Source organism: Ammospiza caudacuta, chromosome Z (assembly GCF_027887145.1).
Source record: "Ammospiza caudacuta isolate bAmmCau1 chromosome Z, bAmmCau1.pri, whole genome shotgun sequence".
Classification (NCBI taxonomy): domain Eukaryota; kingdom Metazoa; phylum Chordata; class Aves; order Passeriformes; family Passerellidae; genus Ammospiza; species Ammospiza caudacuta.
In genome coordinates, this window is record NC_080632.1 from 26,068,971 (window position 1) to 26,091,543 (window position 22,573).

Here is a 22,573-nt window from a genome sequence, read left to right on the forward strand (position 1 = left end):
TCTGCTTGTGATACCTCATTCTTGTGATATGCATTCAGCTTCTACTCTGGGGTTTGGGTGGTTTTCTTCTTTACTTCTATGCAAGTTAAACAAGAGAAGAGCCATTATGCTGCCACTACAGAACCATGTGTTTATGCCTAACACAACTATAAACCAACGTCCTTCAGAAGCACCAGCTGATTTTCCTGTTTACGTCACATCTTAGGGTAAAACTCTGAAAGCTAGAGCATTCTGAAGTACTTAGAGTATTTTCTGGTTGAATGAACTCAAATGGCTTTAACAAACTTTCAAGTTATATCTGAAAAGAAAATAAAATTCACTGCTTTTACCTCTACAGTTTTTACACACATTCCCACATTTCTTTAACACTTTAGATGCTCACAAGCAACCGGCTTTTATCAAGGCATCTGAAGCTTTTAGGTGTCTTGAGCATAAAAACTATGTGACTTAATTTTATCAGAAAGAACAGGTGTTCTATTTCTACACTGGCAGACACATCTGTACCCCTAACTTCAAGAAAATTTATTGTCTTGGAGATCTGATGACCATGTTGCATGAACAATTGTATGCAGCAACAGAGAAAGTACTATTAACTGAAAGATTAGCTCACTAAAATCTGCAATCTAAAAGATACACATATACATTTTATATCATGCTGCTTACATGCCAAGAAATGCCTTGAACATCTTATAACAGTTCAGTATTTTAATTTCAAGTCCTCAATTTGATCAAAATCACCCATGTGCTACAGAACTATAGCAGCTGCTATTAAGACTATCATTTTACCCATTCTCAGTGGAAAAATGGAGCTTTAGAATGTCTGTTCCCAACACAGTACTGACGCAGCCCTTGAATAGCATGTTTGGAATTTCACTTTTTAGAAGTTTCAGCAGCAGCCTACACTGGCTTTACAAATATTTACATACCACATTCTAAAAGCTTAGATTTCTTCCCAGAAGACATGGAAGTCTGATAAGTGTTTGCACCTTTAGATTTTGATTTGCCTTGGCAGATCAGTACCTACAGAAGACTTGTTAGCAGACTGAAACGTTTTGTGCTTTAAACTTCAGAGATCATAATTTCAACTTCAGAAGTGTTTCCATCAGTAAGACACACCAGACAGAGATGATTCCCACATGCTTAATCTTTATTGTGCGAATGTTGTTCAGAGCATTTATTACCCTGTGTAGACACACATTAAAAAAAAATACGCTAACAGTGGCTAGATTGATGGACAACATATTAAATCTATTTGGTGGTAACTTGTATGCATGCAGTTAACTCCTGTGATGTACAAATCTTAGCCAGGAGGCCAGCCCAACTGGCGACCACCCAGAACATGGAGATGTACGTGATAGACAGACTGCCCACCCTCAGGCCCTTCATTCACAACCATCCGGAATCCATTGGTCAGGCCCAGGTTAGCAGCACACTTCTTGCCAACAATCATTAAATGTCCGAGAAGCTGGAGAAGAAAGAAAAAAAAAAAAGAAAAAAACAACCAACAGAAAACACACAAAAAGGGGGAAAGGGCAGGAAGGGAAGGAATGAGAGCAGAGAACCAGTAAGTTAATTCTCAGAAATTCAGCCACTGCCCTTCAAATTGTTGCCTGCCTGCAACTAACACTTTCCAAGAAAAACTATGAGGACTGCCTATGCATAATATAGGGGGAAAATAGAACTATTGATCTTTCTCAAGCCAGGCAGTAACAGACAACAAAAGTGTCATAGAAGCTACATTTACTTAATGGTTAAAGCCCCCACTACTTCTTCTGAACACATATGTAATTCTGGTGGAAAAGAAATTTTCTCTTACCATGTAAAGCTTACAAAATCTTTGAGCTTGATGTTTTTAGTTACAAATGAAATATTCAGCACCTCTCAGCTAACCTTCCTTTTCTTCACCTCTGACCTGCTAAAAACCCCCAAGCCCATATTAGAGTAAGTACTGTTACATGCAAACAATGAAAACAGACATCAGGATTGTTAAATAACAAATACCAATTCATTTTGCATGGAAAATACATGCACAGATATATTTTGCTTTCTCTGGCTAATTTTACTGAAAAATCTTAACTCCATTATCTTTTAAGCTACAGGCCAAGCATTAGAGTATCAGAAAACTACTTTGCCTCTTTGAAATGTCAAGAGGAAAAGGGGGACAGCCTACTACATTATGAAGTAATCAGAATGTTTGGTGTACAGAAAACCTTTAGAGTACTTACAGATTCATCAGAATCTTCTGCTTCAGACAATCTGACAATTGGCTTCTTAGGAATCACTAAGAAATGTGTTGGAGCTTGGGGTGAAATATCATGGAACGCGAGGCACTGGAGGAACAGAAAGCAGATAAAATACAGTTTGTTTTGGAGAAAGGTAAGAGTTTCAGGAAATCAATATGCCCCACTAAATACATACTTCAGCCAGATATCCCAAACATGAGCAGCAATGTTAAATTTTCTTGAGTGATATATTATTCTACATCCTTTAACTTCTAAACACAAAACACTACTTACCAAGACCCACTGAAAAAAAATCACTGCTTTGTAAAGTACCATTTAAAAGCTACAGCCTTCTCAGTAAAGCAATATGCAATCAGGTTCAAGATTTGCTACGGAAACACATGCATAACAACTAGTAAAGTAGTTGGCATGCATGCCTATAAAAAGTACATTCATGCTTTTTAAATGCTATTTTGTATTTTATGTTAAATAAAATAAATGGCAAAGAGTTGCTAATCAACTTCTAGTTATGCCTGAATATTTCCTTGGTCAAAGACAACAAGGCAATTCCAAAGATCCTGAAGTTATGTGAATGAGACCATATTAGACTTCTGTTCTCAACAGCACCAAGTATTTCAGAGTAATGCATTAAAACCAGCTTTGCTTCAGACATGCTTAAATCAAAAGAAAGGCATCACTTTTGAAATACAAACATCTGTCTGTAATGACTAGCTGAATCTTGACTAAACCAAAACTACAATCGATCATACACAGCATGCATCACCTAAATATCAAATTAGGAACTGCCAGTAGGCAAGAGAAAATTAAGCTGTGTCTCCTTGTACAAATGGCCAACCACAGAACTGGGACTTCCAACTGGAACCGCGACAAATGTGCAGATGCACAGGAGGTACTCTGCCAGCATTAGTCCAAGATATCTCTATCTCTATCTCTAACTTTCCCATCACGTTCAACAGTGTAACACCTGGTAGCAATTGGTTATGTCACAGACAGTGGATACTTAAAAACATATATACCTACATTCTTCAAAATGCTTATTTCCTAGATACTTTTCTTTGTGAATCAATAAAGTTAATTTTCTGTGCAAATATACTTCTTTTTTATTCTGAAAAGAAATGTGCCTTTAGTCAAGAGTAAAGTTGGTGAAAAGCCGAACTCAACCTGCATCAATCTTTTATGCAAGTCATCTTCTACATCAAATCTATGTGGTTTTAGAATCTGTTTAAGAAGATAATGCCCAATTTGAATTTTTGATTAACTACTCCTTTCTTCCAAACAGGGAAGGGCAGTAAGTATATAACTGATGAATAAAACTGTTTGCACCAAATTAAATAAATCATACTTAGAGCTGACCATTTTGTAATCAGCTTTTCTATTATATGTAGTCCCATCGAGGCAGAATGCAAATGGCCAAACTGCGTCAAAGAATTAAAAGAGCGAAAGATTGGAAGTAAATAGCTTTCTATTATACAGAAAGCCAAAGCAGCATTAAAGAAAAAACGCAATCACAGAAATTCGTGAGTGTATGGGAAACCAAATTTCATTTCAGGAAGTTTAGATTCAACTGGAAAAACAGTGATAAGGCATAATTCCACAGAGACTTTGTACTTTTCAATAGTTCCCTTTCTTTGAAGGTCAATTATTGATTAAAGACTTTCCTTATCTTTCTCCTTGTAACACTTCCAACCACCTCTAAAAAGACCTCCATAAAGCCAACAAAACTAATTCAAGATCATCCACCAGTCAACTGAAATCTAGAAGTTCTACATTTCTGCACACTTTGAAGTAAAAACCAAATGGTGCACTGCAGGTAATGACACTTCCAGAAAATACTCCACACAACTGGCTGTCAAAGTAGTTTATACACTCAGAGAAGTCAATGGCCTGATTCCTAATCAAGCAGTGCGCAGCTTACTCTGCTGCAACCACCGCAGCTGATGAAAAAGCTCACACAGGTTACACCCGGCTAAGGAAAGAACACACACCTTCACATAAACACAGAGCAGTAACACAAGCACTATTTTCAGAAAGCACTGAACATTTCCAATATTCTTCAGAGCACAAGGCAACTGCAACAATTCTGCCATCTATTAAGAAAACTCCGTTTTAAGCTATGCATGATTTTTAAGCACATAAATCTGACAAACTGCATCCTTGGCGAGTCTCTACTGAACACTGAGAATAACCCCTTTATTTCAAAAGCAAAAGGGGCTTAATGGGGCTCCAGTATTTCAATCTGAAGGGCGGGGAAAACAAAGAGCAGGAGATCTTACACCAAATACCAGCTGGATTTTGGGAATAACCGCTGCATTTCTTCTAAAGCTAATTATTTAATTTCGGCCCTAACGTGCTGCGATGCACCAGCAATCCCTCTCGGAGGTTCTCTGCCAAAGCCCAGCAGGCAGAGCTGCATAACCTCTGTGAGGCTATTGAGAGGCACATCGGGACCTGCACAAGCAGACAGCTGGGGTGCTCTGCTCCGAACCCGCAAGAAGGCTGCCTGCAAGTGGTAAAGGTTTCACCACTACCCTCCCACACCAGCTGCGAGAACCCTCGACCCTTGGCAAGGAGCCCAATGCAGCTCCGGGGAGGGCGCAGGGAAGCGCGGGGGCGCACGGCCCGCCCCGCCGCTCTCCCGAGCGCCTCCGCGACGCCCGCGGCCCCTGCACAGCGCGCACCTGCTCGTCCTCGTAGATTATGTTGGCGGGGATCTCCTTGCGGATGATCTTCCCGAAGATGGTGTCCCCGCCGGGACGCGCAGCCTGCGCCTTGCTGATCTCGTCAGCCATGGCGGCGGCTCCCGCGCGGCTCCCGCCGGCCTTCAGCCCCGCCTTCCCCCACAGCCACGCCCCCTCGGCACTCATTGGGCCAACGCCGTCCCTTGGCCGTGTTCTCCTGTCTGATTGGCGGTTTCTCCTGTCATTGTCCCGCTGGTCCCCGCCCACTGCACTGCCGCGCCCTCGCTGACCCGGGAATCGCGGAGGGATCCGGCGGAAAGAACTATTGGAGGCTCCGCGCAGGGATCAACGCTGCGAAGTGCAACGCGACTCTACAAAAGTAGTGCAGTCCCGGGAGAGGCTGTTGTGGGCAGAAGTATTACTTATCAAATCCAACTCAAACATCTGTGTGATTCCTTGGGACAAGCTCCTGCAGACTGCACCAGGCTGGGCTGGGTTACCTTTTCCACCAAAGTTTGCAGGTGTATGGTGTCCTGGAATCAGGGTCCTGCAGAAGGGCAGTTTCATGTGCCAGCCCTTCGGCGAATAAGTAATTTCGTAACTATGAAACAAACTAATCAGTATAGCCAAGCAGTAATTCAAAGGGCAACACAAAGTTACGCAGCTGTAGATCTAGTTGTAAATGTTTTTTTATGTATATATCTATAACACCAGCCATTAAATGGGAGAAATGAAAAAGCAGGGGGGAAAAAGCCACTATAAACCTTATGGAGTATCAACCAAGCTTCATTTTCAAGGCCAAGTACGAGGTCCTGCACCTGGGTCGGGGCCACCCCTGCTGTCAACACAGGCTGGGAGATTGAGAGCAGCCCTGGGGAGGAGGACTTGGGGGTGCTGATGGGTGAGAGGCTGGACATGACCCAGCCCAGAGAGCCAAACGTGTCCTGGGCTGCATCCAGAGCAGCGTGGGCAGCGGGGGAGGGAGGGGATTCTGCCCCTCTGCTCTGCTCTGGGGAGAGCCCACCTGGAACCTGCATCCAGCTCTGGGCTCCCAGCACAGGGACCTGCTGGAGGGAGTCCAGAGGAGGCCACAAAAATAATCAGAGTGACAGAGCACCTTTTCAATGAGGACCAGCTGAGAGAATTGGAATTGTTCACCCTTGAAAAGAAAAGACTTCAGAGTGACCTAACTGCACCTTTGCAGTACCCAAAGGCAGCCTACAATAAAGATGGAGGGAGATTTTTTACAAGGCCATGTAGTGAGAGGACAAGGAGGAATGGCTTTAAACTGCAATACTGGAGGTTTAAATTGGATGTGAGGAAGAAATTCTTTACTGTGAGCATGGTGAGGCACTGGAACAGGCTGCCCAGAGAAGTTGTGGGTGCCCAATCCCTGGAAGTGTTCAAGGCCATGCTGGATGGAGCTCTGAGCAACCCAGTCTAGTGAAAGGTGTCCCTGCCCATCACAGGGGCATTGGAACTAGATGACCTCTAATGTCCCTTCCAACCCAGACAATTTTAGATTCTATGATTTTCTAAACTTCACCAAAAAAAATTAGATTGATTTCTCTGAAGATTTGTCTAGGTGCATATTAATAGAGATATTTATATATGTATTTGTCTCTAGACAAAAGTGTTACAGGAAAGCATTTCAGAGGGAGGCAGAGAATAAATATTGCTAAGTGGCTTAAACCTAATATGGTTCTGCAGCTGATTATATGAACATGATACGGAAAGAGCAGAATTTGTCATATATTTCTGGTAGTAACTCTGAAATAATTTATCATGAAATACCCTGAAAAAAAAACTCTGATAAAGTACATTAAACAATGAAATTTTATTTTCTTCCTTAAATGATGTTCTGGGATTAAGGTATTTTGACCTGTATGTGTCCTACAGATGGTATTGGAGTTTTATGACAATTAAAGGGACAAACTTCTTTGAATTATATTATTGTCCAACCAAGGTTATTCAGCAAATATATGAACAATTCAGGTGAACACTGCTGTGGATTTAATTAAAAAGTATATTTCTTTGTTAAGAGAAGACGTAAAGAGACAAGTTTAGAAGTTTCTCCAAAAAAGCAAAACCAATTTTTTTCATATAGTTGACTTCAGCATATATTTTTGTCTCACCATGAAAACAGCAAATTTTATTATTTTGAATAAAACAATGAATGAATTAGACCCTCTTTTCAAAGATCTAATTCATTCCCATCTGCAATAATTATTCTTGGAAATAAATTATGAATAAACATCACTTTTGCTAACAGATCAAGTTTCTTTATGAGTTACATAGTAAAAAAAACATATTTAATAGACGCTTACAAGTGCTATTAATAATAAAAATATTAAAATTATTGAGTAATAATTTAGTGTTCCCATATTTTAATTAGCTTACAATGTAACTGCTGTTAAATGATTAAATAGACTGTGTATTGAAGCTAGAGGTCTAGTGAGTAGTAAAGATAATTGCACAAAATATCTTATGCTGCCTTTAGCTAATGCTGAATGATGTGTTAGTGAACTATAAGCTTGTTTGTTTTTCAAGAGAATGGTAATTCAGTTTTATAGATGTACCCAGCGTGGCCATAATGTGGCCAGGCCCAGGCTGGGTTGGTCAGGGTGTGAGTAAGGCAAGCTGTGGGGAGCTTGATGTGAGCAGCCGAGAAAGTGACCTGACTAGAGAGGGGAAATGACTGAACAGAAGAATATGCCTGTTGGATAATACCAGCAGAAAAAAAGCCTGCCAGCTTGGCAGCTGTGATGCTGGGAACCAAGAGTGTCCTTGAAAAGTGCAACTGGACTCTTCTAAGTACAGCTGGATACCTAGAAACTGGAGACATCCTGAGATACTACTGATAAGCACAGAAACAAGGAATTGTAATCACAACTTTTCTTCTGAAATGGTGAAAAATAGACTGGAAAAGAAGATATCACCCCAGATAAGGAAGGATTCCGAACTCCTGTTGGTTGTTCTAACTGCAAGAGCAAGGAAGCAGTCTTGGCAAAATAAAAACTGAATTGAAGAAGCAGCAATCATCATTTATTGGCCATTCTAGGTGTCACACAGAAACTGATGGCTGTCCAGTTACCCATTTAAAACAATGATAATTTTCTTTAGAAGAAGGAGCAGAACACACTGGTCTTTGTGCCACCCTGGGCAATGATGTGCAGCCCCTGGCAGGGGGTGCTGGGCAGGGAGCAGCCTCTCATCCCCACTGTGGCTCCCCTTGGAGGGCAGGGGTCCCTGGGCCATTGACCACTCCAGTGGAATGAGGAGCCTGTGGGCAGCACTGCCTGCCTGCTATGGACCCCGTTCAGCTCCTCCTGCAGGCAGTGGCAGCCTCCTGCCAGACCTTGGCACACCGAGGGTCGGCACTGTCTGTATAGCCCATAAGGCCAATGGCACCCTGGGGTGCATTTGGGAGAGCATTGCCAGCAGGTTGAGGGAGGTGATCCTGCCCCTCTGCTGTGCCCTGGTGAGGCACATCTGGAGTGCTGTGTGCAGTTCTGGGCTCCTCAGGACAAGAGACACGTGGAACTCCTGGAATGGGTGCAGGGAAAGTCAGTGAAGATGGGACTGAAGCGTCTTTCTTTTGAGGAAAGGCTGTGGGAACTGGGTCCGATCAGCTTCGAGACAGCTGAGAGGGGCCTCATCAATGTCTGTGAGTATTTGAAGGAAAGGGGTCAGAGGAGGATCCAGGCTGTTCTCAGCCGTGCCCAGCAACAGATCAAGGGACAGTGGACAGAAATTGATGTTTCTGAAACAGGAAGTTTCTCTGAACACGAGGAAGAACTTCTTTACTCTGCAGGTGAGTGGGTACAGGAGCAGATTTTCCAGATAATTTGTGGAGTCTTCCCCAGTGGTGATGGAACTGTCTGGATACAATCGTGTGCCATGTGCTCTGGGCTGTCTCTGTCTGACCAGGGACGTTGGACCAGATGGGCCCGTGTGGTCCGTTCCAGGCTGGGCTGGAAGTCCCTTCTGTGAGTATGTTAAAGCCGCCTCAACCCCACCGGCCATAGCAGCGCCGCGGGGGCACAAGGGCGGCTCGGAACGGCGGCGGCGGCGGGCGGCCCCCGGGGGACAGCATTGGCGGCGGCACCGGCGCCGCGCGGGAGCGTGCGGCTCGTCCCTGACGGGCACTTCCGGCGGCGGGCACTTCCGGCGCGGGACGGTGCTGGCGGCGGGCGCCATGGGGAGCCGGGGGCAGGCGAGTGACACACACACACACAAACACACACACGTGCTATGTCCGTGCTGGGAGGCTGCAGCTTTGTAGCTTTAGTCGAGCCAAAAAACATAGACTTTCAGGACTAGAAGGATAAAAAACTAGGTAAAGGAATGTAGCAGTTTGCGCGCAAAGGCCATTGCGGGAAATGAAAGCGAGAAGTGTGATAAGCAGAGGGTAAAATACATCAGAAGCACGTGAGAGTAAGCTAGGGAAAACCAGGGACCTAAGAATTAATAAGCGCTTTCATTACTGCGGTGTAATTTCCTGTCAGTGCCTCTTTCGGGAGTGCCTTGAAGCCTAGTTTTGGGAGTGCAGTCGACAGGTATTGGCGGAGCTCTCTGTTAATGCAGGTGGCTGTAGAGGTCAGAGGCGTCTGCATTGATACATCCTGATCAAGACCATCTAATTCAGCTTTTCACCATTGTGGCTGGCGTGGTGAAAAGTTTCCAGGAGGGGTTTGGAGAAGTTGAACCAGAGAGTATCCTTGGTTGGAAGGGAGGCACAGAAATGATGGAGTCCAGCCCCCTGGTCTTGCACGGGGCCATCTCCAGGGTGGTGCACACACCGTGTGCCTGGGGGAGCTGTGCAAAAGCCTCCTGAACTCTTGTCAGGCTGGTGCTGTGGCCACTGACCTGGGGAGCTTGTTCAGTGCCCAGCCACCTTTTGGGTGAAGAACCTTCTCCTGATATCCAGCCTGAGTGTTCCCTGACACAACTTCAGGCTGTTCCCTTGAATCCTGTCACAGGATACCAGAGAGGAGATTGGTGCCTGCCCCTCCTTATTCCCTTGTGAAGAACCTATAGACTTTTCTATGAGTAGGAAGATACCTGAAAATGGCTCGCAAATTCTTGAAATAACCATAAAAAAATTTAGGTTTTGCCATACATGTGTTCAACATAAAACCACATGTAATATTAATCTGCTGTTTGAAAAGATAGCAAATGTACTGTGGGGAATAGAAATTTTAGGATATTAGAATATCTGCAAAACAAGAAGTTTATTTGTTGACGTTTAGTTCTGTGGGTTTACCTTCCACAGATTCATCCATCTAGGGAATGGTGCAGTTAAAGGCAACATGACTCTGTCCATTTGCTGGGTTTTTTCTGACTTACAGCCCTGTGTTTCTTCTATGTCCTTCTAAAAAATACTTGGAATCCTAATTGTGAGAGAAGTATTATGAAGTACTTGGAATTGTGCCCTCTAGAGATGCCACAACATGATAGGAAGTACTAGAAGGAACTTCAAAAGGCATATTGTTTTCAAGATTATTTTTTTCTGGTGCTTGTCAGAGATTCTTTTCAGTCTGTGACAGACACCAAAATAGTCTCATAAGGACTTGAGAGTTTCTGTGATTCATTGCAGTTTGTGTGAATGATTTACCAAAACCACGTGGCTGTGAGCTGTGATTCTCTGGGGGTTTTATTTTCATACATATTCAGGTGTGTCTGCTCTACACTGTAAATCCCAACTTTCTGAGTGTTTGCTTTTACTGAAGTATTGGTTTGCTGACCTGGAGTTGTATTTAGGGGAAGGACTTTGCTTTGGTTTTGCCACACCACTTGTAAAAGAATTTTATGTGAGAATACTTCAGCCATTTCTTTTTCTATCTTTTTCCATAGCTAGAGAATATGCACTGATGTAACCTTGATAATTCCTTCAAGTAATTTGACCTTTAGAGTTATTCCAGTTCTGTTGGGTTTATTTGACATTGGCACAATAACTAATGCTTATGTCCATGTATTTTTCAGGATTTTAATTCCATCATGCCAAATAATTATTTAGGAGGTGGTCCAGCATTTTAGGGTAATTTGAAATATCTAGACCTGTCTAAGATTTTGATGACATCACATCAGCTTTGGATGCAAGTGTTTTAATCAGGAATTTAGGTAAAACCTCTTAGATATTGATTCTTTATCAAATTCTGTACTGAATGGAAAGAACATGAAATTTAAACCAAAACATTTTCAATTGTAACATGTTAATTTTAACTAACAATCCTGTTAGCAAATAAGTTAATTCTATTGATGTTGTATTGGCAGGTTTTGAAGCTTTTTAAGTTGTTACACAGAACACGGCAAGAAGTTTTTAAAAATGATACCAAAGCCCTCGAAGGTGAGATAGTTGTTTTGTGTGGTGTGTGCTTATCTGTATTTCATGGAACTTTCATCTTGGAATACAGAGAAAGATAATTCTTAACATAATCTTTCTTCAAATTACTCCCATAATTTTCAAGTAATAATTGGGAAAACTTATGTGTCCATAACTTTATTTTGAAACAAAAAATAGTCCTTATATTCAAGCAACCAACACATATTTTGGAAGGGAAACATTTCTTTTTAAAGTGTTCCTGATTTTCTCTGGAGATATTTTTCTTTCATTTGCTTTTTTTTTTTAACTTCAGTCCAGCCACAGCATAGTCAGCTGTACTAATTAATTCTCTATGTGTGGTTTTTCCTCAAGGGATTAATCCTGCTTTTTTAGTACCTTGTGTATGCAATACAAAATGCTAAGCTGAGAATCTCATTTTATTTGTATACCAGTCAACTTGAAATATGACATCATGTGAATTATGTGGAGGTCTTTCATTGAAATACTTTGATCAGAGTGTCCTAGGACTGTGCCATAAAGGACTTAAGATTCTTAACTTTGGGGCAGTGACAAATTCAAAATACAATTTTTGTTCACTCTTTAGTTTTTTGTTTGATTTATTTAGCTGCAAGACAAAAGATAAATGAAGAATTCAGAAATAATCGAGATGAGACATCTGAAGAGAAGATTAATGAGGTATTTTATTGCTTTCTGTTGTTTGGGGTTTTTTCCCACTTCACATATGAATATTTAGAAATTAGTCTTTTGCTTAAAGGATCTCTAAACCACTGTAAACAGATTGAGACATCATGAAAGCCAGGTTGGTTTAGAAAGACTTCTACATGGATCTTTGTTTGTAAATATATAGATACCGCAGTAGTATTAATACTGTGTTATAGAATCTTGTACATACAAAAGTACATAAGTAGAAAGTGTGTTCTGATAGTCCAATGTGATTATTTCGAAGTTTATAATAAAATTTTACGAGATAATGTGTGAAGTAGCGATTTTCATGTAAATATTTTATACTTTGCTCATGATACCTATCTGTACTGTGGTCAATTAAATGTACCTGCTCACTGTTGTTTAGGCAAACAGAAACAAACAGACAAATTAAACAACCTGCTGAGTTACTATCACAGCATCTTTGTGATGACTCAGCATCTTTGTGGAAGGCAAAAACCAGCAACATTATTATGATTTATTGCAGTACAGTATAGATGTAGTATATCTTAATTATACTACAGGGATTTTTTTACTATGTCTTTCCTTACCATGCATTAAAAGTGGAGCATTCTGTTAATTCACTAAGTTAGTTACCTTTGCCTTAAAACTTTTTGCTGAGTCAGTTTTTTCTGACAATTGCTCTGAACTGAAAGGGAACTAATGTGTTTTAGATAATTTTATCTATTAACATCCTACAGACTGAATAACTTAGTCCTTGTCCTTCAGCCTTTTATCAGACTGTCCTTACATTGTCACTGGGCACTGGTTGGAAGAAAGTGCCTACATCTGTCCCTTGAAGAATTAAAATGAAAACCTTTTCCTCATGCCAGACACAGAACAGTAATTTAAATAGTTCTGACCTTTTAGTTAGGAGTTCCTGAATTTCAGCTTGTTATCAGCCTCCTGTAATAATACTCAGTGTTTGTGTTACCACTGTCTGATTAGCTAAGTTATGTGTTCAGGGTTTTTTTTTTATAGATGTACAGGAAAAAGATTTTTTGCAATTCTGAAATCTGTATTTGTTTTTTAGGCAACCTACAAATTACACATATGTGACTTTTTAATATGGAATAGTTGATATTTGATTAACTGTGTCAGTAAAAGAAATATCAAGACTTCCACTGCAGCTACACACTCCTAGAACATCACAATAGCTGTCATATTTATTACATGTACACACTGAAAAGACTTAGTTGCAGAGGAACTGAACCAAGTTTTATACAGGACTTGAGAATTTTTGAGCACTTGCTTGCATGAATGTGATGCTACTAATGTTCTGCTTTGGACAGCAACTAAAAAATGGAGTATTGACCAGCCAGAATAGAAAACTACAGTGTATTCTAATGTGACAACAGGTACTTGTATCTGTATGTACTTGTACATGTCAAGCTTGCAGTGACATAAGGAGAGAGGTAACTGTCTACAGTATCAGAATGAAAAATGTAGTAGTTAAATCTAATGCAGCAGTTTTTGTGCAGGTCAGGAGTGCACTTAGGAAGTTACCTTGGTTAGTTCCACTTCCTGTGACTTTTCTTGTTACGTAAAGTGTCAGACCAACTAGCAGAATTCCCTTAAGGTCAATCTGAAGAGGAAGCTGCGCTTCAGGAGCATGCAGCCTGGCTGCTAATGGGCTCTCAGCAGGGAACTGAAGGGTACCTGCTCCAAGCCCTTAAAAGGGAAGAGCATGAGAAGTGCAGTGTGGATGGCAAGTATTGAGCCCTAGCCTTTGCAAAGATCCACTTCTGTTGATACATGCTGCTTCCTAGTGTGAGCATGTCTCCTGAAGTATCTCACTTGAGCAATTTCCTTACTTCTGACACAGATAACAGGCAAACAAGTATTAGGGTTCTCTTAATGGTGCAGCAAAGCTAGCAAGGGTGCTGCAGCTTATCCTCTTAGTGAGAGAAGGAATTCTAGGCCATTTGCCAAATACTAAATACTAATACCTCGGGTAGTCTTTAGGTAGTGCCTTGTTTCTGCACAGTTCTACTGTGAAAACTCAGAATTCTTAATTCTTGTCATGTTTCGCCCTTGTTTTTGTCTCCTTATGTCAGGAGCAGTAGTGTTGAAAGAATGAGATTGCCCTTTCACTATGGGACGTCGAACGTTACTGAGGCGTGAGTGAGCGTCTTTGATCATTGGAAACTAGTTAATTGGTTTTGTAGTTGCATTTCACCTTATTCGTTTCCAGTTTTAATTGGATACGTGGACGTATGTACTGGTGTATGTTACTGAGCCAGAGTTTCCCTCACTATGTGCTCCATGTCAAACACGTCAACCTGTAAGTTATTCCAGGATCTCCAAGGCAAAAGCAATGTATACATTGTACATAAGTAACTGAGTAGTAAAACTGAATGATTTTATTATTTGAATAGCTGTCTGGTATGGAAAATATCTTCAGAAACAGTCACATATAATTCAAATTACTCTCTTGTTCCTCTCTTCTTATTCCTTATTACTAGCTTCTTAAAATTGCTTCAGATGTTGAAGTGATTCTCAGAACTTCTGTTATTCAGGCCATTCACACAGATTCTGACAAAATCGGTGAGTAAGCCTGCATGCTAAAAAGATACTTAAATATGTTACAGTTTAGAAAATAAATATAGAATGTGAAACTAAGGAAAGGGATAGAGAGGCAAATAGCCTGTCTGTTATTCTCTGGCAAAATTCTTAATGTAAGCTATTCATTAATGTCACTACCTAGGACAGGTGAAGGTTTCAAAGGTACAAAGTTTCCATACAAATATTTTGAGGTATGGAGGCTGGTAGAAAAGAGGCAGTGATTACATTTAATATCCCTTAACCAGCTGTAACTATTAGGAAGGTCAGCAGTTAGCTAGCTAGTCAGCATGCATATACAGGCTGATCAGTCAGCATGCGTCCCAAGGCAGTAGCCTCAGTACCTGTCTGTAGGTGCTTGCTCTACCAAACAGGGAGGAGCTGCCTGAGGAGCATTAACAAGTGCATTATATACACTGACCATAGAAAAGCTTTTTCTTTGAGGATTGAGTGTTCATTTCCAAAACTTTCTTCCAACAATTTCATTTTCAGGTTATACTGTGTAAGATGTGTGACATAGCGATTACCTCAATGCAAAGTCTATCAAATTCTGAAATCCTGATTCCTGGTTTAGAAGTTCTTTTATCTTGCAGTCAAAAAGAGTAGTAGTAGGTAGGCTCAGCATACAGCTGTGTGGTAAGAGAATACAAGAAATCTTCAGCTGTGTACATAGTTTCCTTTTACTTCTGTTTAGTGTTGTCTGGAAAGTTTTGTACCAATTTTCAGTTTTAGGTTTGGTAAAACATGCAACTTTAAAACAGCCGTTATAATCAAGGCCAAAGATAAGTCTAGACCAGTGTCAAGTCTTCCATGATGATTCTAGGCAGATAATAGTTGAAGAATGGGAACAGACAAAGTGAATTTGCACCTCTTTCAGCTGTTCACACCTGGCAGCTCTTCCTGAGTCAGGGATATTTTCTGGTTTAATTATCTTCAATGGGCTTCTCTTCAATTACTTTTCATTTTCATCAAGCTATTCATAAATTTTTAAGTCCTTCATTGCCTCCTTTTTGTTCACTTCCCCCATGAAACAGCTCTCAGAAACAGCAGGTGAAAGCCTGTGATTATTCTTGCTATTCACTGCACACTGTGGGCAAGGAGGCATTTTATACACACAACGATGACACAATAATGTTTTGTCTTTCAACTGGATTCCTGCTAATAGTCACTGCTAATTCTAAATTTAATTTTTGGCTGCCAAGCATACATATTATGTACATATTTTTACAAAATTGTACTCATTAAACTCATCAGAGTGGTCATAATTGTTAGAAACAATGGGGATGTCCCCAATGTTCCAGATGGAGCGGCACCAGTTCAGTGGGTCAGATGCCCCCTTTTGTCCTGATTTTTGTCCCTTTGGATTGGTTTCTTTTTGGATCCTTCATTTGCATGAAGGTTAAGGCACCTGATTGGCCCATTACAGTTCTGTCCAGGCTGGCTCGTTTCGCCTGAGGATGGTGCTCTTTACATAGGTGTATTATGGTACCGTTGAGTACTGTATTCCTTATAACTACCCTTTTAACCCATAACCAAACTAACAGTACATGCTTAACAATTATGGCTTCTTAATATCAAAATTTTCAATGCTTATAAAAGAAGATGGGAAAACATTATTGTAGCCAGCTGAAAGTAAAATCTTAGTATGATTTTGTCTTAGATATCTAGATGCTAGATAGATGCCACCTACCACAAGTTCAGATCCTCATTTTAGTAACTGAATATTTTGTTTGTAAATGTAAAAAACACCTTTAGAATTTGAAATAGTATTTTCCCAGTATTTTCCATAAGATTATAGTCTTACTGTTTTGTTTGGGTTTTTTCTATTTCAGTACTCATACCCAGGAAAGATCTGCTACAGGACAACACTCCCTACTTAGATAAACCAACAAAAAAGCAAGAATCCTGAGGAAGTACTGTTACCAGGAAAAAAAAGACTGAAATCAACTCAGTGATTTTATTGAGTTCTGGGATATCATCATGCACTTGTTCTGTGGAAGATAGTAATACTTTCACAGAACTTAAAAGTACAGTCATGAATTGTGTTACTTCAGCCAGGAATGTTTCTGATTATGACAGCTCTCAGACAGAGATTGTTTCCCAGCAATCCAGAGTTTTTCAAAGCTATATAAAAATTAAATTGAGTGCTGAATACTGATAATATTTATTTTTGAGTTTATTGTCAATCATAAGCTTCTTTGAAGTAATGAAAAATCATCTTGTGGTATCTAATGTTAAATTTATGCTTTGTACCAAAAGCATGATTTCTGAAGTTGTCATTAATTGTACACTAGTATACTGTGATGGTTGAGAGCATTCGTAAAGGTTTATCTGAATAAATTATTTGTGTTTTACAGACAGGAGAGGCATGTTTAGTGTATTTTTTCTCCCAGACACTTTGGAATGAGCCAGAATGTTAGGGTTTGAGTTCTCAGGTGACAGCAGAAGAGAACCTAGATACAACATAACCTAAGGATGTTGGTTTATGAATTTGTGGTTTGTGTTTTAACTGGTAATCATTGAGTGACTGAGACATTTTCCAAAGAAAACAGTCTTGCTGTTTAGTTCCAAGTGAACTCGCCTAGAGTGAATATATGAAAAGTGTAATTAGTAAGCCCTAATAATTTGTATTTTTTAAAGGATACTTCCTTGTTTCTTGTGGAATTCACTGCAATGATCCGTTCACTTCCATTTTAATTGGAAGGAGGTACAACTGCAGTGATACATAGAATCTTTTCTTCCTGAAATTGATAGCAGGCACGACCCTAGGATCTAAGTACCTCACACAGGGGTGAGGCAGTCTGACGATACATCTCACCTCATGAGTCCTGCTGTACCTGTTAATCTCAGTCTCCAAGATGTCAGAATTGCCTATGTGCGTGTGTACGGATTAGGCTTGACTGGCTGAATAAATCAGAAAGCTAATGTCTTCATCCAGTCTCTTTTTCTCACAAAGCATGTCAATATGACAAGTACTCCTTTCTTTAAAACTGTTGCCTCTGGCTGCGATGGCCAGGGCAGCCAGTAGGAAATACAGCTGTCACTAACCCTCTTTGAATTGCACTGATACTCCCTGCACTGTAGCTAAAAGGCACTAGGCACGTGATGGGAGATAGAATTAAATGGCTGAAGTTCTTGCCATTTGTTGTATTCTAGTGGCTGCCACTACAAAACAAATGTCTGTCTATAGGGGATGTCCTGTTCCAGGCCCCTAGTATTGTTTACTTCCTAAGGACTATGTTCTATGTCTGGTTTCCCATCCTTCTGCAGCCTGCCTACAATGATTTTTTTTTTTTTTTCCTGTAAGGGGCATAAGAGAGTCATATGCCAGAAACAGAAAATACAAGGTAGTGGCAACTGTAAAGAGAAAGGAGAGCATTGCCTCAGGTGAAATGACTAACTTTTAAGCAGAAGTAATTAAACAGGGGTCTGGCAAGACTGGTAAATTGTATAACCATTAAGGTTGACATCCCATGGCATGTTGGAATTGGGGGCAATTCACCTCTTATAGCCACTGCCGTAGGTTGTGGGTGTAGTCTTGGAGATTTTATCCTTCAGATTGATTTTATAGAACAGATGCCTGTTCTTCACTCTTCTTCACTCTTTCACTACAAATGCAAAACCGTATTGCCCATTACCATGCAAATAAAGTAGTAAAAGACTTCACTGATATCAGTGGTAGATGGTCTTCTATATGCTCTTCAAAGAAGCCACAAGTGGAGAAATTTGTCATGTGACTATTGTTTTGGTATCGTTCTGCTGTCATGTGTCCAGGGTTTTATTTTTAGTAAGAATACATCAGTAGAAATAAAGTAGGGAAGTGTCAACTTACAGGATCAGGCTTGCAATTCAACAGGCATTTGTGTCCCTCATCTTACATATATCGTGAATACTCAAAAATACAGAATGAGTCACTTGAATAACATACACAACTGGTGAAAAAAAGTACCTTGTAAAAATAGGTGGTACAGTTTATTGGTCTTCAGAATTAATATTTTTACACTCCTGTGCAGTATCTTTATGGTGTGTGCATTAACATTCCATGTTTCTGCTGTCCTTGTGCATTCCTGGCAGCAAAGAAAACCAAATTCTGCAGTGTTGAGATGAGGAAAATCAAGATAATACAAAGAAGGCTATTGACATAAGAGGCTGACAGGCCTATTCCTTGCTCTTATTCGATGTGATCTTAAATAGGAATCCAGGGGATATCTAGACCAGAGTAAATGGGAATCCAAATATGTTACTGAGCCTAAAAGTGTCTCATATTTGGTTGCTGTCAGGGCCCGGTAGGTGTTTGCTTTCTTCAAATTTACGTTTTCAGTCTGGAAAAAATTTCACAAACCTGCATAATGAGCAGCTGCTTATTAGGGTAATTAAAGGCTTCTTCATGCTAGTTGGTCATAGTGACTATTCCTCTTCCCCTTATTTCATGCTTACCTGCTGGTTTGCATTCCAGAATCTAGCCATCACTCCAGTTTTCATTTCCCTTTTTAATTTCACTCTGGGTAGGAATATGTTCTTGATATTGCTAGGATTGTGTTCATATATATATATATATTTATTCTTTTTAAATTAATACAAATAATGAAAAATAGAAAGGAACTATTGTTGCAATCTCTCTTTGCAAAGGTTGAAGTCTTAGTTGAAACTTTTCAAGTTATTATAGGGGTTTTCACTTAATGGCTTAGGAGGGGAAAAGGGTTTTCTGTTTACAACAGAAACTGTAGTTGAATAGGTTCACAATAAACAATTCAATCACATTTAAGTTTTTTAGGTTTACTGGAACAGCAGAATTTTTAAAGCAAATGCATGTGCCTTTCCTTCTAGAGTATATATAATGAATCATAAAAGATATGCCTTAAAGGTAAACAGTTCTTTAAACTCTAGTTTTATTATGTCTGTATAAAAAAAACAACATAGAGCTCTTCTGCAGGCAGACAGGAGGTGCTCTTGGGAAGGCCTCGGTGCTTGTTCAGATCTGCTAGAGCCCAGCTGCCAGAGCCAAGAGGTCAGTGTGATCTGACCAGCAACTGTTCAGACACTGTTGCTGTGCAGGGTGTGTCCATGACCTGCACAGAGACACCGGCAGTGCTGCTTGGCAAGACTGAGCTTGTGCAGGCGAGTTTCATGTCTGCTCAAGGTAGTCACATGTGTACAGAGTTTGGCAGAACAGATGCCACCTTGGTGATTCCATGTAGCACATTTCTTTTGTGCTTCAGCTTTTGGCTTCGGCTACCGGAGATGCAGCTGTTGGAGCCTTCTGCCTTGGAATTCTCTTTTACAAAGTGTTGACTTCATATACACTGTAGCTTTCCAATTTAAACACTAAGTTCTGCTCTTGTGATAATCACCTTTCCCTCTTCTTTATTTAATAGTTTCAAAATGAAAGGTTACTTCAGTCATGTTTTTCTGCAAGGTTAGGATAGGGATCAATCATGGTGTAAGTATGTTTTCTATAGCCTGATGTTCATAAAATACAGGTGATAGATTTAATGTATTAATTGCTTTGGTTTGTGTGGGTAGGATTTGTGTTGAACTCCTAATGGTTTCAGGTGAACCAAGGTGTTTGTTCTAACGTAGCAGGGGAAAATTAATCCCCTTCTCTGCTCCTGTGCACTTTGGTAAAGGAAGCATTTAGTTGCTAATTTTACAAGGGAGTGCTTTTAAACCACAATGTGATTTTACAAAGACTTGATCTGGAAGTAGCATTAAAAGTTTAATTTGGAAAGGTGTCTTATACCTTCCCTAAGGAGCTGAGTTCTCAGTTTTTCAGCTAACATGAGATCAACAAACCTGTGGCAACTTCAGTGACATAAGCATTTATTCTTTTTCTTAGAGGTCCTGCCAGCTGAAGGAGCTGAAGTAATCTGAATGCTGCATAAAATTATCAGCCCTGTTTGTATCACACTGGACTTGTAAATACAGTTTCAAGTACTGGCAGTACTTTAAACTTCCTTTACAAAAGGAAAAGAAATATTGACAATTGAAAACTAAAAATAAAGACTGACCAGCTTACAGGAAGAGCTGAGACCTAATACTTCCCAGCTTCAGATAACTCTTTCCAAACTACTTGCAAAATTCAGTCCTTACGTTTGAAGTTTGGCAGGCTGTCAAATCTTTGATCTTTAGTTTTATGGGAAGATAATTATTTAAAACAAAGCACAAAGAGGAACACAAATTGAGTATTAAGGTTGGTATTTGGTATTAAGGATATTGAGGTGCTGGAGTGTGGCCAGTGCAGGGCAGCAAGGCTTGTGAAGGGTCTAGGACACTTGCCTTATGAGGAGTTGCTGAGGTAGCTGGGTTTCTTTAGTCATGAGGGGACCCAGGGCAACCACGTTGCTCTCCACAAATCCCTGAAAGGAGGCTGTGGAGTCTGGTCACTTCTACTGTTCCTGCAGTGAAAGGACCAGAGGAAATGGCCTTCAGCTGAGACAGAATAATCAGATTAGATATTAGGAAAAAAAAAATTCACTGTTAGGACATGTCAGGCATTGGAATAGGTTGCCCTGGGAGTTACCATTCCAGGCGGAGTCACCATCTCTGGAGGTGTTTAAGAGGCATCTGGATTTGGTGCTGGGTGATATGGGTTAGTGCTTTAGGGGTTACAATGGAAGTGCTGGGTTGATGGTTGGACTTGGCAATCCTAGAGGTTTCTTCCAACCTTGATGATTCCATGATTTTACAGTTATACATGTTTGATATTTTGATGGTCCAAATCCAGTCATCTTTGAGGGTAAAGTATATTTAGCTTCTTTGAGGGCAAATATGTGGCATAGATATCTAAATATCTAATTCAGTTGAAAAACTTCACTAGTGAAGTTTGTGTGTCTTGGCTTTTTTTTTTTCTGCCAGCGAGAATAAGTCTGCAGAGAGGAAAAGAAAGGAAGGTCATGTCTTTATACTTTGAAAAATAGCAATAAGTTTAAATAATTTGCTCTTTATAGAAACAAATATTTCCATTTAGTTAGAGCTTCAGTAATCTGGTTTGCCTCAAGATGGTGGAGTAAAAGCACCTACTTTTCAAGTTATGCTTTCCTTTTGCTTGTGGTGTGTCCTTCAGGTTTTTCATCTCATCTACACAAAAGGCCGTGACTTGAGTCCAGGATTAGTCAGGATTAAATAAACAGCTGGTGAAATTATGGCCTCTTGAGCCTGGGGGAGAGGATGGCATGCTTTGTGTTGGGCCGTAAAAGTGGGAAGATTCCTGCTGTTAGACCTGCTGCTGTAGCAGTGGCTGCCCTGTTCTCTGCGGCCAGTGGCCGTGGGTGAAGGCTGACTCAGCTGCCCTGAACCACCCTTTCGAGCTGAAAGTCATCTCCGTAACCGAGCACGGGGATTTTGTCACTCTGCTCACTGTGCACCAGAGCTGTGCTAGTCAAAACAAGCAGTGACCTGTACAATACTCTACACTCCCCCCTGCCAGCTTGTAAAGGAAAAAACAAAAAAGGTCATTGCAATGCTTCCTTACTGTTCCAAGTGTGCATTTATTAAGTGTTCTGTTGCTGCCCACCTGCACATGAGCCGGCACTGCTGTTGCCTTGTGGATTTTTTATCTGTCCATTTGTGTGTTTTTCCTTGGGAAGGCCGCTATCCTTTGCTTCAGATTTTCTCCTGATGCTCAGAGATACATTCTGAAGTCAGTTTCTTGGAGGGTTTTTGGCAACTCAGCACAAACTACCCATGAAAAAAAAGTGCTTTTAAGGACAAGGGAGGAACAAACGTGCATTTTTCTCACATAACTGCGTCTATCCCTGTCACAAGGGGAAGAGCGTGGCTTTCAGGCTGTAATGCCTTTGGATAATATTTCAAAGGCTACATAATATATATAGTAACCTTTGTAGCAGTTTGCATTGTTATTCTGTAACATATTACACTGTATCAGCGGAAGAGATCTCCGATATAGTACTGAGAGAACTGAGAAAGAACGAAGAAGGAATTCTTACCTACCTGAACACAGCCCCTGAAGGAATTTCCCTTTAATATTAAGAATATGCCAGATTTTTAATATTTTTGGTCCCTATTATTTGATTATGCATGTA

At 40.5% G+C, this 22,573-nt stretch overlaps 2 protein-coding genes across 3 annotated transcripts; one reads left to right on the forward strand and one right to left on the reverse strand.

Annotated features, from left to right (window-relative positions):
* Positions 1-1,126: 1,126 nt before the first annotated feature.
* On the reverse strand, positions 1,127-5,078 carry HINT1 (histidine triad nucleotide binding protein 1). Its single transcript, XM_058823941.1, has 3 exons — positions 4,922-5,078; positions 2,226-2,330; positions 1,127-1,465 (listed from the first exon to the last, which is right to left on the reverse strand). The coding sequence occupies exons 1-3, from the start codon at positions 5,030-5,032 to the stop codon at positions 1,301-1,303; spliced, it is 381 nt and encodes a 126-aa protein (XP_058679924.1). The 5' UTR covers positions 5,033-5,078; the 3' UTR covers positions 1,127-1,300.
* A 3,586-nt stretch (positions 5,079-8,664) lies between these two features.
* LYRM7 (LYR motif containing 7) lies at positions 8,665-16,891 on the forward strand. 2 transcript variants are annotated; one of them, XM_058824108.1, is made up of 5 exons: positions 8,665-8,735; positions 11,198-11,270; positions 11,872-11,942; positions 14,435-14,516; positions 16,364-16,891. In XM_058824108.1, the coding sequence occupies exons 1-5, from the start codon at positions 8,679-8,681 to the stop codon at positions 16,438-16,440; spliced, it is 360 nt and encodes a 119-aa protein (XP_058680091.1). In that variant the 5' UTR covers positions 8,665-8,678; the 3' UTR covers positions 16,441-16,891. The 2 variants fall into 2 exon arrangements, with proteins under 2 accessions (XP_058680091.1, XP_058680092.1); XM_058824109.1 differs by lacking the exon at positions 8,665-8,735 and adding an exon at positions 9,087-9,137.
* Positions 16,892-22,573: the final 5,682 nt, after the last annotated feature.